At 36.3% G+C, this 18,502-nt stretch overlaps 1 protein-coding gene across 2 annotated transcripts in view; it reads right to left on the reverse strand.

The window, feature by feature from the left end:
• The window catches only part of sip3 (septin interacting protein 3), a 224,242-nt gene that overhangs the window by 182,904 nt on the left and 22,836 nt on the right, over positions 1–18,502 (reverse strand). For both annotated transcript variants that reach the window (XM_090368846.1, XM_090368847.1), the window contains exons 2-3: positions 4,158–4,250; positions 984–1,136 (exon numbers count right to left, since the gene is read on the reverse strand). In XM_090368846.1, coding sequence (XP_090224972.1) covers positions 984–1,136; positions 4,158–4,250 — 246 coding nt within the window. The remainder of the gene's footprint in view (positions 1–983; positions 1,137–4,157; positions 4,251–18,502) is intronic.

An 18,502-nucleotide genomic window follows, 5' to 3' on the forward strand; every position in this document is an offset into this window, starting at 1 on the left:
AGACAATTGTGAATAATATGTGCACCACAACCAATAATCTCTCGCACCAACTCATTTTCAATTTTTCTCCATACGTTATTTTTACCAACTCTTTTACAACCTCCAAAATTTGTGTTGGTATTATCAGCACACAGAGCAACTATTTTGTTTTGTAAGGAGAATTTATCTATTATTTTCTTCAACATAATACTGTGTAGTTCAGATGTTTCACCAGGTAAAGAAGTAAAATCTATAAATTTTAACTTAAACACCATGGTTCGGCAAAAAGTACTGCACAACAATCGGAAACAGTTTCATGTCTTTTTTGTTTGAAACATCTAAACTTATTGCAATGCTTTTAGTTTCATTCAAATCCATTATTACGTCATCCAGTATATATTGTGATATAATGTTAGTAATTGTTTCTGATTTTGCACGTGAGGAAGAAAAGTTTGGTTGATAAATCTTTTTTTATCAATTTTAACAACCAGTCATTTGTACAAAAACTCTGATTGTGATGCATGGTATGATAGGCAACAAGAGCTTCTCATGCTGCAATTTTATCACTTTCTCCATCATCACAACTTACAATGAATAAGCTGAACTGAATTCAAAGTTTTCTCAGCATCTTTATGTTTCTGGCTATGTAGATGTTGGTTAATGTCACTCCTACCTCCATGAGCAACAGAAAAAAAAGAAACTTTTCAGTCATAGCATGGATTTCTTAATGGATTTCTGTTGAAAACAGTTTTTTTTAGTTCTTTGTTATTGTTCCATTACATATGTGAACATGCATAAAATTCATCCATGCTAGATTTGTAATTTAGATAGTACACTGTTCAGAACAAGCCTCCCCCTCCCTCATAATCTGTATATTTCACAAATTATATTTTAAAACATTCTAGTTCCTTTTAATGGCCCTGTATACAAAACAAGCAACAAGAGAAACAGAAGTGAGTCGTTTTAATTAAAGAAATATCCACATATCCATTTGACATACTTACATAATCAACACGATCTTCAGCTAGCCAATGGAAACATTTCAGAAACAGCAGAAGAGTAAAGAGTGCTACAAATTTTGGACTGAAGTCATCTCTGAAGACTGTGAAGGCAAGGCATGTTTCGGTAACTGCATACCATGACCGTTCTATAAGGTGCTATGAATTAAAAGCTGATTAACAACAATGATAATACTGAACAGATGATCACTTAATAATTACAATTAGATACAGTTGCATATTTACTCACACTATAAAAATGTAGCATTCTTAGGCACTAAAGTTACTAGCATTCCTAAAAAAGGAGTACATCCTATTCAATAGTTTCTATGAAAACAGCTCTATTGTTTGGTCTAACATACTTCTGCAAATAAGCATTTTAAAAAAACCCATAATTTAACCTGAATCACTCAACATTTACTCAATTTACACCATGTGAGATATTAAATATTTGGAAGCATTTAAAAATTACATCCAGAGCAATTTTTGCAAGTAGTTAGTGCTTTTGAAGGTTGCTAAATTTGCCAATTCATTTGCCAGAGCCTTATTCCATCAGGAACCTCAAGTCCATTGGTTTTTTTTTTAAATGCTGGTGCTTTGTGATTCCTGACAAGATAAGGCTCCAGATAAGGAAAACTGAACATTTGAAACTTCCAAATGTCAGCCATAACCAATGTAGTGAAAAGAAAGAAGAACAAAGGCAATGTATGCATAAACAATCAAGCAGGCCAACAAAAACTGGATAACCCTGAAGAAAATGGTAACAGCAAACCAAGCAAAATCCTTAGAAAACATTAAGTAAGAACTCCTCCATGAGTACCCATAAGCATGTCCAGTTGAGAGCTGCATGGCAGAACTGCTTCTCACAAGCTGCACATAGAGCTCCCATCTTTCAAAATCTGACATTAAGATGACTTTGATGGTTTGGGGAAAGGGAGTGAAAGCAATCCTGGAATTTTTTTTAAGTATAATACACATTTTAGATTACTTTGTAACTTAAAATTAAGTTGTAAATGTTATTTGTTAGGAAAAAAAATACTGCTACAAAAACTTCTTTCATGAACTATTTACTTGCATATATTTCTAATTTCCTCCAGTTTGGAACCTTATCAAAGATAGTTTAAAACACTGTGGAATGTGATATAGGTATTAACAGTTTTGCAAGTTACATTCTAAAAATAACATTTTATAAATTATATGGACCATGTATACTACATAATAAAGTTTTATTACAAGTTATGATACATTAAAATTAAAAATGATTCATTAGTTGTATTCTCCTTAGATGAAAAAGGATCCTATTACAAGCCTAATGTAGCCAGAGGATCAATGCATTTGAGTTGACTATGGTTCAAGCTCACATTGACTACTAAATAAATTTAATGATGATAATCATTATTATCAAAATGATTAGCTGTAAACTCCTCTGATCGATGCAGCCATGCTGGAGTATAACAAGAACATCTTTTCCAAATGACATGGTAATGATAGGGGGTTTTGGCTATTTGCAATGGGCTGAAGATGAATAGCCATTCATTTCAATATAGTGTACTTTCTATAAGGATGTGTTGGTTCCTAAGTAGGCAGTGACAAAAGTAATGTCAGTGTAAAGGTTTATCTCCCATTAGTAATTAAAAAAGTAAATGAGTATGACAATATGCAATATTGTCTGTTTAATTAGCAGCTAGAGTTATACAGAATTGCTGCTTGTTTTATTGCAGGAGCATATTATCTATTTGGGTCTACCATTACAATATTCCTTATTTCTCACATGCTATACATAGTCAACATACAGGGCTTCTGGTAATGGAGCTAACCTAGACAGTTGACAGCATAACCTGTACACTCATTCCCCACCATTACAAAATATCCTAGTACCTAACAAAATTTTAACATTTGGTTATTTTCTTGAACAGCTGATGTCTTTTTTTTGTTTCAAGGTGGGACGGCTTGAAATAGATCTGTTCTCTAATGAATTTATGCAATTAAGGGTTATTTAATAACTTTTTATAATGGTTATAATTTCTACTCAATCATGAGTGCCATGAGCAGAGGCAAAATTCATTGTTGCAGTGCTTCTATTCAGACATATAGTAGCCTAGAAAGAAAGAAAAAATTGGGGGGGGGGGAATTATAAGGTAAGCTGAAAGATGTCATAGGAGAAGAAATCATATGGGCAGTGTTAACAGTTACTAGAGTACTGTACAAACAGAAACACGTTTACTTAGTAGGCTTAATAAAGGCACTTTATTACATGAAGTATTTAATTAGTTGAATGGAACAAATATTACAATAGACCCAAACAGTTCCAACAACCAAATAAATTGTCTACAATTCAGATTTCTGTGTTGAAATCCATATTCAGGCCTGGTGATTTTTGGTTTAGAATAAGTTTATAACTCTACCATGAAAGACCAAACTGTGCTATAGTTTGATCATCCACGGTAGAGCTATAAATGATTTCACTGATGTGCAGGCATTCTTCAGCTTCTTCAATTTGCATTTGAAGAAACTTGAAGAATGTAAACTGAAGAAAGGGATGACACTGGCAACAATATCTGTAGTACCCTTCAAAAAGCATGAACCTCACGAGTCTAAGAGAAGTCAAAGTTGGAAGCTAAACAGGAATCAGAGGATTCTGATCCCAATGTGAATAGAAGCAGTAATTCTGTCAGAGACCTTCATGGTATCACCCTCTGCCATAAGGTACTTTACAATGAAAAGGAAACTCACCAGCTTTCTTTGAATGAATTTTCAAAGAGAATTAGTTTATCAGGTACCTGCAGTAATTGTATTTATTCATATTTTATTTAAAAAAAAAAAAGTTATTTGCAAATCTTGAGAAACATATTTCAGCAAATTATGTGAGTTTACATGAGAAATTAACGTTCAGTTAGCATATAGTTTACCAAGAATGCACTGTATATGTTAACCAAGCATTAAGTTTATTTATATTTCAGTAAATCTTTTGCAGTTTTGTGACTTGGTAAACAAGTTATCACTGTGGATATAGTTGTAAATGATAGAATAGTCACTCAAGGCTACTGTTCTTCATGGACTAATATTATGAATGGGTAGCATAACAGCCACTGAACTCAAACCTTAAATAATATTCTGTCATCTAACTATAAGAAACAAAATGTAAAATAGCATAAAATCTGGAATCACAAAAATACATACTTCCATTTCTGCAGCCCTCAGATGACCAAAAAACACCTTCCTCATCAATTTTCCCATTAGTAATACCAAAACAAATGCTTGGAGATAGATCACCTATAAAAGAATAAGCTATATTTCAATCTCCTTACAAAGTTAAGTAGATAATTCTAAACAAATTCCCTGATTATTTGATAAAACATTTATAAATAAACACTTCAAGCAAAAAAATAAAAAAATAAACTTAAAATCAATAGCAAGCTTTCTTGTTTTTAAAAATAGTTGAACTGAGAAAACAAAAAAAAATTAACACAATTTCATCAGAAATTCTTTTATTCATTTAGTTAACTATAAATTTATGTGAAAAGGAAACATGAATACGACTGGGCAAATCAGGTGGTTCTCCATTTATGATGGAATTATTTATAATCATACTTTTTTAGAAAGTATGATTTAAATTGAAATGATGCAAGACTTTTTTTGGCCACAATTTGATGTAAATAATGTTGGTTTATTTTTTATTTTATTTATTATGGTTTTCCTTTTTATGACAACAACAAACATGAAATGTATAAGAAACTACACTGAGTGATCACTGAATTATGACTGCCTACCTAATACTCCATAGGTCCTCCTTTTGCCCTCAGTACAGCAGCTATCTGACGTGGCATTGATTCAACAATATGTCAGAAGTGTTCGGGAGGTATGGCCAACCAAGCTGTGTGTATTGCAGTCAGCAATGCAGGTATGGAGGTGGTTGGTGTATCCAGATGCCTGATATGCCTTTCCATAGTGTCCCATAAATGATCTATGGGATTGATATTGTAGGGTGTTCGGAGGCCAATCGATATGCTGGAAGTCAGAACTGTGTTCCTCAAAACCATTCCTGCACAACAAGTGCCCAATGGCTCAGTACACTGTCATCTTGGAAGACACCATCGCCATTCGAGAAAAAGAGTAACATAGCAGGGTGTACACAATCAGCAAGCAGTTGACAATAGCCGAGACCACTGATACATTCTTCCACATGCACCAGGGGTCCAAGTTCTACCAGTGAAACATGCCCCACACCATACAACTGCCTTCATCGGCCTGCACTTTTGATACCATGCATAATGGATCAAGAGCCTCATGTTGTTGACGCCAAATCCGTACACAACCATCCACAGTGTGGGGTAAATAACATGACTCATCCGACCAGCACACCTTCCAGTCTTCTAAGGTCTAACTTGCATGCTCTTTGCACTAGGCGAGTCTTTTACACTGATGAACCTTGGTTAGGAGAGGATGCCGTAGGGGTCATCTGCTGGTATAGCCCATACGTGCGAGTGTGCGACACATGGTCATGCCAGATATTGTTCCGGGTTGGCCCATGTTGTATTGGGTAGTCAACTCTTCAACAGTGCTGCACCTGTTCGACCCAGCGCTCACCTCTAATATCCACCTTTTGCTGACCTTTGCAGATTTGCCGTCAGGTCGTTGTTTGACAATTTTGATGCCAGTCTTGATACACTTTAACTACAGCGGCTCTCGAACACCCCACCAATTCAGCTGTTTGGGAAATCGAGGCACAGATTGTGGGTGCTCACCGAGCACCCGCAATCTGTCCTTTATCAAAGTCTGATAAATCCTTCCTTTTACCCGTCATGCTCAGAATTTTACTACCTATTGAACCACCAACACTTTACCTATGCTACACAGGTCGACTAACTCCGCACTCTTGTACCTCACGTGGTCAACTGGTCGCATTAAGTTTTCATAGAGGTGGTCATAATTCAGTGATCACTCAATGTATAGTACTTAGTACTGTGCATGGGCTGAAAAGACAGAAGACACTTGCTGATATCAGACTTGAATTTCTGTACATTGTAATTTTCAGGAAATAAATGTGAAGGGAGGTTGTTCCAAAAAACAGAAGTAGAAGGGATAAATAACAAAGAAGAAAAGTTGACTCTGAGTTTGAAGTTGGACAGTAGATAAATGTTGACTGGATGTGGCACAAGTTTTTGGACCAGTTTAGAAGAGAGGGGGAATTATAGAAACGAATTCAGAACAGTGCCCATGGAAATATTATAGAAAAGGCATGCAGCAGAAACAGAACATCTATGAGACAGATGGTGGAGACACTTAGTGAGGGAGAGGTCATTAAATAATCTGACTTCTCTCTTTTGAATGGAGTCTAGAAGCCTTAGAGAGGTTTTGGGTGGACCACCCAAGGTGTGGGAACAGTATCCTGTGCTAGGGCTGATTTGAGATTTCTGCAGAGTACATATTTGTTTAGAAGACAAGTAAAGTAATGCCAAGAGCAAAATAAAAAATCAAATTATTTAGATGCAGAGGAAGTAATATTTTATGTGCTTATACCAAGAGAGATTAGACATCAGAGTAATCCCTATAATAGAGATGTGTGATCTAGAAGCCTGAATGCCATTAAAGATAAGCATAGGAGGAGTAGACTTTTTTGTGAGATAAAAGACATGACTAAATTTTAGGATTGAAATTAACTAAGTTATCTTTGCCCCATTGGAGAATTAACTAGAGATCAGAATTTAAAATATTAGAGGCAGATATTCAAGAAGTTGAAGCTGTTTGTACAGGGGCAAAGTTTCTTAAACTGGAAAGTGAAATGCAATGTGTTATCATCAACTAAACTATGGATAGGACTTGCAGTCAGTGGAAGATCATTAATAAACAAAAGGAAAAGAGTTGGAGGAGGAAAAACTTGGAATACCAGCATTAGTGGAGAAAGTATAAGATAGAAAGCCATCTACCATCATTCTTCCATCAGATGGAAGCTTGTTTAGATAAATTTCCATCATGTGTCCTGCAGTATAACAAGCAAGCAACATGGATGCCAAAATACCACAAGCCAGTGAATAATGGTAGAGAGGAGGGGAGTCCTTTCTTTAGAACAGAATCTTTCTGTAGAATAGATGTGTGGAAATTTGCCTTTAGCCAAGGGGGTGGTGATTGCTAGAACAAGCTTCCATCTGTCGCTGTGGAAGTTGACAGCTTAAATAAATTCAAGGCAGAACTAGACAAACATTTGGTGAGGATGGATGGGCGAAATGGGTTTGTTTTTTTTTTGGCTGATGCTGTATAAGCTTGCTTTCTTGCATCATATACCTCTACTAATATATATACAACTTTATATTCATCTCGATGGGGTCTGTTGAGTAACAAATTGAAAAAATTAGCATGTGATTACGTAATGAAACATATGGTGCTTGTTTGTTTGGTTTTTTTTTTTTTTTTTTTTTTTTTGGCGCATTAGCAACGATGGCTATAATGCGCACATATGGTGCAGTATATCAGCAAAACAAACCAACAAGGTTCACTCAATCTTCCTGAGCAAATAAAAACATTTCTCACATCTTTCAAGTTTTATAATGTTGTTATAGTGGAAATTTGCAAATTTATAAAATAAAGTATTGTTAAAGCAAAACAGCATAAATAGAAATGTAAATAGAGGGCTACTTGTACTCTCCTTTCTTCCCTTCCTATACTGAAGCTAAGTTTAAATTGATTTTAATTCAATCACACCAATGAAAATTCTGATGAAATTTCAAAATTCCACAAAAAAAAATCTCACTACACAGAGCCCACCACCTTCAAAACATTCACTACTGGGACCCTCCAGCAGTGAATTTCCAAAAAACAAAATAAGCAAAGTAGCTACAGGTTTTGAAAATCCTTTAATCTTAGAAGATAACTTCAGACAACTTAAGTTCATCTACAAGTTTTTTTTTTTTTTTTTTTTAACTACAGGCATACCTCGAATAACGAATAGGATGCGTTCCACGAAATTACTTCGTTAAGCGAAACTTCGTTTTCAGAGGTAAAAATACTATGGCCAGAATAGGGATACGTTCCTAAGTAAAGAAAATGAAAAGCCTTTTTTCGAACAAAGAAAAGTTTTATTAAATAAACAGTCAACTTACATACAAAGTGAAATCACATTTTAAAATATGAGTCTAAAGTTGATTGTTTATGCTCTTTTTCTCTTTCATTTAACAATTGCCTATACGGAGTTATTGCATTTAACATTGATCGCTTAACAATAACACTTCTTCCTAAATCAGGATCATTTTCACTAAAAAAATTTTTAAACGTTTTCAATGTCTTTTAAGCACCTTTTTAAATATTTGGTTGTTAACACTTTTTCGGCAGGAACTTCTTTAACTTCGTTTTCATTATCTTTGTCTTCGTTGCTAACAAGGTTTTCTAAATCTTCCACTGAAAAACCATCATCTTCTGCATTCAATAAATTTCTAACATCCTCTTCATCGACATTTTCGAAACCTATTGATTGAGCCATCTGGATAACTTCATTTCTAATTTCTTGGATGTTATTTTCTTCTTCTAGTACAACTTCTGGCCATATTTTGCGCCAAACTCCATTTAAGCATTTCTTAGTGACTTCTTTCCAAGAACTATCAATGTTTTCAATTGCGTTTTTAATGGTGTAGTTTTTCCAAAAAGTTTTAACTGTCATTTCCTCTTTGTCCTCTAGTTCAGTTAAACTGCTTAATGTTCGACGCAGATAATAAGCTTTAAATGATGCTATTACTCCCTGATCCAATGGTTGAATCAGGGAAGTTGTGTTTGCTGGAAGAAACACAACTTTGACAGGAATGCATGTGTCCAACGTGTTAAGATCAGTAGGATGTCCCGGAGCATTGTCTAACAACAAAAGAGCTTTTTCTTCAAAGTTGTTTTTTTTGACAATACCGTTTTACTTCAGGAGAAAAGTGGTTAACAAACCAATCAGTAAATAACTCCTTGGTAACCCATGCTTTTCTATTTGCTTTCCATATCACAGGTAAATTCATTTTTATGTTACCTTTTAACGCCCTCGGATTTTCTGAATGGTAAACTAATAACAATTTTAATTTATAATCGCCAGAGGCATTTGATCGAAAGAGTAACGTTAAACGGTCTTTGGCTGCTTTGAACCCAGCAGCTGATTTTTCTTCAATAGAAATGAAGCTTTTTGTTGGTAGCCGTTTCCAGAACAAACCGCTTTCGTCAACATTGAACACCAAATTTGGAAAATTTTCACGTTCAATTATTTCCTTTAGTTTTTCTGGAAACTTATTTGCAGCTTCTCCTGTTAATTTTACACTATGAATCCTGGCCCGTTTTTTAAATTTCTCGAACCAACCACGAGAAGCCCCAAAGGTTTCCGTAATTTCTTCAGTTTGTTTAGATTTCAGGTGATTAAACTGGAATATTTTTTTTATGTTAAATGGGGCTTGAAATTGCCGACTTCGTTATATCGAAGCTTCGTTATCAGAGGTAACGTTAACCGAGGTATGCCTGTATATAGTTTAAAAGTAAAAGTGATTCCAGGAAATGCTGTTTAGATTGTTTGAGAATGTTCCTGAAATGCTGTACAGAAGTAGAAGTGTTGTGCGTCAACTTGATGAGCATTGCTTATTGTTGAAGTTGTCAGACAACCTGAATAGTCTTTGCAAGCCACACTCCTAAATCTATCCACTCATTTATACACTTTTCTCCACATTATGCTAACATTCTTCTGTGACTATGGGAGAGTTTAACCTCATACTGTTCACTAAGAGTACAACTGGAAAGTGGAGCCAACATGACTACACCTCAATTGTGTAAAATAGACTGAGTATAGGCAACTGGTAATGTCTGTGTACTGATCATCACCTCTACTAAATTAGCTAACAATTTAATAGGCATGATGATCTTGGGAGCATGCTCTGACATGGAGTGTTAATTTTACACACAAATTGTCTTTACTTTTTAATTCATCCTCGTAACAACAAATGATAACTTCGTTGAAAAAGTTCTTGACTATGCAAAACCAAGGAGTTGATCCTACGTAATTCAGGCATATAATATGAAGTATAATCTGCACAGCAACACAAATCTCAGAATGACCTCTCATGCTGTTTACATAGCTGATGATAGGGCCCTGCAAAATCCCACGCTACAACAATGTCATATATGGAAGGTTCTGGGGATGTGATCAATTTGTTCCAATTCATCTCCTTAGGGGAACCCAGATATGCTAAATCCAATCCTGACTCAAGGATTTTGCTGAGCACTATCTAAAGAATATAAGATCAAGGCTATATTTCTGAAGTTCTTCATAGAAAGTTAGTTTTTGAAATAATGCTGAGGTTTTTTTTATTTTAATATACTAAATTGTAGTTAATATATAGTTTGAATTACTACAGTCTCGAAGGTCAGCTTAATTTTGTATTTAGCTAAGTATTTGGAAAGCAACAGATTAATATTCAGATAGTCTTTGTTATCAATATTTTGGTGGGAACTTTGTAACTTCATTGGGTAGCTTAAATTTAATTTCACTTGTGGTTAAAAGTTTTGTCAGCAGAATAATTTCTGTAGTATAATTAATACTACAATTAATAAAGTGTAATTAATACTTTATTAATTTAAATTCTGTACTATATTATAAGTTTAAATTTGTAGAATACTTGGAAATCTACAGCTTAATATTCAGATGGCCTTTGTTATCAATATTTTGGTGGGAACTTAGTAACTTTCATTCAGTAGTTAAATTTTACTTCTTTAGTGGTTAAAGTTTTGACTACAGTTTAATTTCTGTAATATTATATTAACATAAATTCTGAATTATATTGTAAATTTAAACTTCATAATCTTTCTAAAGTTCAAATTTTATTTAACAGTTTCTACAAGATCCATTTACAATACAAATTCCAAACATATCATGACTCGGACAAAAATGCTTGTGGGCATTTCCAGTGTGAGTTGCAACTTCGTCATTTATATAGCATGTGGAATGTATTCTACATGCTGGTCTAGTAAACAGAACTAGCTCAACTGATGATTCTTTTCTTTGCACCCAATGTAAGGAGTGGACATATCAAATTAGAACTTGATGCATTATGAGAATTTCAGCCGCTGAAGAAACGAGTACTTGCCCTAGAAACAAATGTAACTTTGCTTCTAGGGGCATCAGGGACTCTAGCATCTCATTACCTGGCAAGTGATGCACTCCTAATCCTGGTCGCAGTAAAGAATAGTCAAGGCAGACTGCTTTGGTTTTCAACCAGAGCAGTCTGCACTTGACTATTGTCAGGGAAATGGGCAATTTTTTGTAATAAAGACAGGTGGTCCAGAAACAGCGTGTTTGCCAGTAGCAATTATACACAACCTGACAATCTGTTGGATAAATATAGAACTATTCTAAAAAATTGCCGCAAGTTAGGTCAGAATGTGTACATGTCTGCAATTCTGCCCAGATATGACAGGAGAGATTATATGCTAAAAGCCTTGTGGATTAACTCAAGACTTGAGGGAATCTGCAAGGCTCTGGGGGAAAATTTTTTTTATCAGCGTGGCTTGCATTCGTAGGCAAGAAGGAATCTATTTTGTAGAGATGGTATTAATTTGAACAAAGATGGTGCAAGGATATTTGCCAGTATCGTTGAGAATACCATAAGGGTTGAGGGAAACTGCTAGTTAGAAGAAATAAAAGTAATATAGATCCGTGTGCACTCACCTCAAGAATTCTTGTTCGTTGCCACATCTGCTATTGGTAAGACGTTTGGATGGTCCCTCGTGAGAGGTTACATTTCAAATGGGGGGGGGGGAATAAAACTAGAAAAACAAGCCTAAATAAGTTCAAGGGATGTGCCAGGCTAGTAAACTATAGAAGATTTTTTAATCTTCTATAGTTTACTGGTTAGGACAACTAATGCTGACAATAGTAGGGCTAACAGAAACGTGGTAATTGGGGATGACGAAATTCAATTATGGTGTGTATAGTGTATTTAGGAAATACAAAAGAGGTAATGCTTCTTATCAAAAGCAGTCCAAGTCCAAAAAGAGCTTTTGTCGAGTCTGAAGCTACATCTGCTGGCACAGAATCTGTGTGGTGCAAGTTATTTGAAAGCAAATGTATAGTGTAATCTACAGACTGGAAAATTATGAAGAGTATGACAAGTCTCTACATGCAGATGGAATGGGCAAGCCAGTACAAATGTCTTATTATGGGTGACTTTAATCTGCCCCAGATTGATTCAAACAAGTGGGAGGGAAAAACCACGGGGAGAAATTTTATTACATAAACTAGATTAATATCATCATTTCTACCAGCATGTTAGAGAAAGTACTGGGGATGATATTCTTCACCTCATCATTAATAATGAATCAACATGACATCACAGGGCTTATAGAGTATAGGAACCATTGTCAGGATGCGATCAAGCCATTCAGTTGGAAGATGAAGAAAGATGTTGAAGTAGTTAAAGGTAAAGGAATAAGTTTTAACTTCAGAAGAGAGGGGTCTTTGAGAGTTTAAGGCACTATGGGGTGTCTATTAAATGGGTAAATTGCTGAGTGAGGGCAAATACACTTGAATTATGGAATACATGTAAAGCAAAAATCACAGAAGCCATAAACCCATACATACCATTAAGAAAATATTGCAGGAGGAGGATGCCATAATGGATGACTGCAGGGCTGGCTAGTCAAATAGAGCATGAAAATACAGGATGGGGTAGTTACAGAGCGATGAAAAGTACTGAAGCCTACAACAGGTACAAGTTGATCTGCAACAGTACCACAAATAAGGTTAGGGAGGCATAAGCTGCATATGAGAAAGCATTTTCTCAGAAAGCAAAAAATGGGGACAAGGAATTTTTCATGTTGTGAATATAATGAAGAAGGATAATCAGATCGGATTGTGCACTGGGTGTGGGAAAGTCTTAGACAACCAAACTGATATTTCAAATGAATTAAATAGATACTTTGCATCGGTCTTTACTGACAAAAGACACCTCATTCCAAGAAAAAGCTGTGCGAGTGAGGCTGAAGCATATGAAATTAGTAATTATAGATGACTGTTTATTAGAAAAACCTTTGAGCATAAAAGTAAGATTCCCAGAGTTGATAGCATATACATAATTTTTAGGGAGACCGCTAGGGAATATATTTAACCATTGAGGTTAATTATGGGGGCATCTTTGGATTGGAGAAGTGTCGACATATTGCCAATACATAAAAGCAGTTCTACAAGAGAAGCTGGTAACCTACAGACTGGTTAACCTGATTTCAGTGGTAGGGAAAATCTTAAATGCAATGATTAAGAGTGCAATCCAAATAATCAGATAAACAGATATAGCATTCTGAAGGGAACACAACATGGTTTTGTTAAGGAAAACTCATGTTTAACCAACTTAGTAGACAATTTTGACACAGTCATGAAAAGGATGTAGGGAACAATTTCCACGCAGTTTATTTGCATTTTCACAATGCTTTTGACTTGGTCCCTCAGGAGAGGTTATTGTATAGGCTAGGATTACTGGAAAGATACTAAGATGGATTTCTGGGTGGATGCAAGGCAGAGGGTTGTGACTGATGAATATTCTTCAGATTGGTGAAACATCAGGGGTCGGGTCCCCCAAGAATAGTGTTTCTCATTTTCATAAATGACATCTATGAAGGGATAATGTCAAAATCTGTAGACTTAAAATTGCTAAAGTTATTAATGATCAGTGCCAAGCAGCACTCCTTCAGGATGACTAGAACAAACTTCAAAAGATAATCAGAGAAATGGCAGCTATGTTTTAATGCAAAAAAATGCAAGGTCTTACACTTGGAGAATAGCAACCCCAAAATAAATTACACACTTGGTGGGGTTGAATTAAAATCAGTGGACGAAGAAAGGGATCTGGGAGTTATGATACAGCCAGATATAAAAAGTCTTCTGAGCAGTGTAAACACGCAGCCAGGAAAGCCCATAGTGTCCTTTCAGAGGCCCCGAATAAAATCCAATTTAACATCTATCGTAAACCGAAGAGACTCCTTCCACAGGGTAGGATACACCTAAATAGAAAGGATGCAAAATTATTTGCTGATGTTATTGAGGCAGAGTAAAGTGAGTCAGAAAACTGCTAGCTTGTGGGGGGATACACAGATTAATATATTAACAGTAGCCGCTGGCAGAGATGAAAGTGATTCGTATTGAAATGATCAGCAGCCTGGAACACAAAGTAGAGGGGATTCCAGAGACTGCTGGGAGTCATTGCAGAATAAGTAAATACATGGGCTGTATTAGGGTAGCTAAAATAGAAACAGGTGCATGTATACACCAATGCCAGGAGTTTGGTAAATAAATTTGAGGTGTTGGTCAAAACTTCAAAAGCAGATATTGTTGGGATAATAGAGACGAGGTGTCACACAGATATAAGGAATGTAGAACTGGAATTTGGGGAGAACAATGTGTACAGAAAGGATAGACAGGATAGGAAGGAAGGAGGGGTTAAACTATTGGTTAAGAAACACATAAAATCCAAGGAAGTATAGCCAGCTGACATGGCTGGACAGTGCAATGTCGAGTCAGTTTGGTGTGACATAAGCAATGGGAAAGCAAAATTGAGAGTAGTAGTGTGTTATAGCCCTAATGACTCTGATGAGTATAATAAACACTGTACAGAGAAATAGTGGCCAGTAAAATCTCCAATCAATATCTGGGGATTTTAATTTCCCAGATATTGACTGGAATGTGTGGGTTGGTCACTCTTAAACTAGCAAGGCTTTTGTGAATTTATTGGATGATTGTTTTCTACAACAGTATGCTCGGGAGGCAACTAGTGGGATTAATACTCTTGATCTGATTATCAGTAGCGATTCTTCATGCAATAAAAATCTGCAGATAAAGGAACCACAAGGTGGCAGTGACAGTGTGCTGAAATGGGATTTACTCAGAGGTAACTACCATCATGGGTAAAGGGAAGGGTTTTTGCTTTCGCAAATGTGATACTGTGGCCTGAGACAGTATTTAAATTCTGCACGGTGGTACCAACTGATGATGTTACCAACAGTAAATTCAAAATGGAAAGCATTCAAAGAATTAATCTTGGAAGCTACTAGCCTTTTCTTACCAACTAAGAAATATTGTTCAAGATTTAGGCCTAAATGGATGTCAGATGAACTAGACATATGGCAGAGAAAAAAAATGCATGGGATACATATAAATTAACAGGTGACACGGAAGCCTCTGATAGATATAAGCCGGTCTGTAACCAAGTCACAAAAGAGGTTAGGCAGGCAAAGGCAGATTACGAGAAATCTTTCGCAAAGGACGCAAAGAAAAACAGCAGAGTTCTTTACTTATGTAAACTCCAGAAGGGAATGAATCAGATTGGTCCACTTAATATTGATGATACTGCTCAGGTAGCAAACAAACTAAATGAATATTTTGCATCTACATTCACATGAGGAGTTATTCAGGGAGGGGAATGCCAGAGGTGTATTAAACTCTGACAGTAAGCTAGATAATCTTGTAATAACTGAGAGTAAAGTGGAGGAGAAATTGTTGAAGATAAACATAAGAAATGCACCTGGGATGGATGGAATCTATCCAGTTATATTAAAGGAGGCAGCAAGGGAAGTAAGCAAACCCTTAGTCATAATTATGAGTGCTTCCTTGGATCAGGGGAGGTACCCATGGACTGGAGATGGGTAAATGTGACCCCAATCCACAAAGTAGGATCAAAGGGAGACACAATTACATAATTTCCTGTTAGTTTAACTTCTGTTCCATGGTAATTAATAGAATTACTGGTTAAAGAAGCATTGCAGGATCATCTAGACAAGACTTCAGTTATAGCTTGGACACAGCATGGGTTTGTTAAGGGGAAGTCTTCTCTGACCATTTGATTGGATACTATGATGTGGTCACAACAGAAATGGATGCAAAGAATAATTTTAATATCATATACTTGGATCTTAGAAAGACCTTTTGATACTGTTGCATATGGAAGACTGCTGCACAAATTGGAGCAGTGTGGCATTGAAAGGAAATTGCTAATATTGGAATAGGGATAGTTGAGTGGGAGGATACAGAGTGGTAATCAATGGACACTGCTCTTCATGGACTAATGTTATTAGTGGAGTCCCTAGGGTTCAGTGTTGGATCCACTGTTGTTCTCTGTATTTTTTAATGATATTGATGATAGTATATAAAGCTTAATGTCCAAGTCTGCAGACAACACAAAGGTCAGCAGGGTTGTTAATGACACTAATGACAGTAAGCTGCTGCAACAGGATCTAGAAAAGTTGAGAAGTGGGCTGAGAGGTGGCAACTGAAGTTTAACATTGACAAATGTAAAGTACTGCATATGGGAAGCAGTAACCCCAGAGTAATGTATCAACTGTGTGGTACTACACCGACAGTAGTAGAGAGTGAAAAGGACCTGGGGGTAATTGTGCAGGCAGATATGAAGTTTTCTGAGCAGTGCAGATGGTCTGCAAGAGTAGCTCATGGTGTTTTGTCAATGATATACAGGAATTTTTCTAGCTGATTATCCCCTTGTATAAGGCAATGGTCAGGCCACACCTTGAGTTCTGTATACAGGTCTGGAGGCCTCATTTTAAGTAGGATGTAGAGCTGTTGGAACAAGTACAGAAAAGGCAACAATATTAGTGAAAGGAACAAAGGGGATGATCTTATGAAGAAAGGCTTAAGTTTTGCAATTTATAGTGTCTGGAGAGTAGACACCTGCGAGGTGATCTGACGTGTATAAAGTCTTGAATGGTTTGAGCATTAGCAGAGGCATACGATGCAAGAAAGCAAGCTTATGGAGCATCAGCAAAAAAAAAAAAAAAAAAAAACCACTCCCATTTTATACCTCTCCATTCATTCTAAATGCATTTCAGCTCAGCCTTAAATTTATTTAGGCTATTAGCTTCCACATCCACAACAAAAGAGGGAAGCCGGTTCCACCAATCAACCACACCCTGGCTAAAGGCAAATTACAGCACATCTATTCTACAACTATCTTTCCTCAATTTGAATCTGTGCCCCCTTAGGTTCTTAGTCTGAGCAAGAGGAAGAATCGCATCAGCATTCAGCTTGCTCAACCCATCATTCAAGGCCTTATACACCTCAATCAGATCACCTCACAGGTGCCTACTCTCCAGGCACTGCAATTTGCAGAACTTAAGCCTTCCTTGGTAAGAACAGCACTTTGTTCTCCTCACTAATCTTGTTGCCCTTCTTTGTTCATTCTAGCAACTCAACATCCTGCCTAAAATGAGGCCTCCAGACCTGTACACAGTACTCTAGGTGTGGCCTGACCATTTCCTTGTATAACGGGATAATCACCTTTCTATCCCTGCTAGCCTAATTCCTATATATCATTGACAAGACTCCATGACTTGCCCTGGCAACCTGTCTGCACTGCTCAGCGAACTTCATATTTGACCGCACAATTACCCCAGGTCTTTTTCACTTTCCACTTCCCTGAGTGTAGTACCACAGAGTCGGTACATTTCTCTTCGGTTATCGCTACCCATATGCCGTACTTTGCATTTGTCAATGTTAAACTTCTGTTGCCACTTCTCAGCCCATTTTCCCAACTTATCTAGATCCAGTTGGAGTAGCATACTGTCTTTACTGTCATTAACAACCCTGCAGCCTTTGTATCATCTGCAAACTTGGACATTAAACCTGATATATCTTCATCAGTATTATTGATAAATATACAAAACAACAATGGGCCCAACACTGAACCCTGGGGAACTCCACTAACAACATTTGTATATGAAGAGCAGTGTCCATTGATTACCACTCTCTGTCGTCTCCCACTCAACCATCCCTTTATCCATTGTAGCAACTTACCCTTAATGCCATACCTCTCCAATTTTACAGCAGTCTTCAATGTGCAACAATATCAAAAGTTTCCTGAAATCCAAGTACAGGTGACCCCCGCTTAACGCTGATAATTCGTTCCGTAAAAACAGAGCACTAAGTGAATCCGCGCTAAGCGAGCGCTGCATTCCCATAAGGTAACATATGCATTTGTGAGTTGCGGTTGGTGCCATAGGATATTTCCTAATCAATAATAAACGGTAGTGAAAAGACGCATAAATGTCGGTCAAAATATTTAATATTCAAATATTTGTATGTATAAAATATTCTGCATTACATACGTATATAATTATGTGGTAACTACTTACATATCAAAATTAAACTTGAAATTCCAATTAAAATCATTAATTTAATTGATGAATTTAATCATGAAAAATGTGTCGATTTCGGGTTGAACTTTGGCCCTCTTCCAAATAAACTAAAAGGGGTATTAATTTTAAATCCCCCACAGTTTAATTACCACCCAACAAAAAAGTCAACCAATCCTTCGCCGCTTTGAAACCTGGTATTTTTTTTATTCTTTCAATATGAAACTTCTTTTAGGCATTCGTTTCCACAAAAGTCCTGCTTCATCTATGTTAAAGACTTGTTGAGAAGTACAGTATAACACATAATATCCCTCTTCAATAATTTTTAACAAGTTCCTTTTTGAAAGTTTCGGCTCCTTCTGTGCACTTGTGGCTTCTCCCTGGAT

The sequence above is a fragment of the Mastigoproctus giganteus genome, chromosome 2 (assembly GCF_048544385.1).
Source record: "Mastigoproctus giganteus isolate SK-2022 chromosome 2, ASM4854438v1, whole genome shotgun sequence".
In the NCBI taxonomy this organism is placed as follows: Eukaryota; Metazoa; Arthropoda; class Arachnida; order Uropygi; family Thelyphonidae; genus Mastigoproctus; species Mastigoproctus giganteus.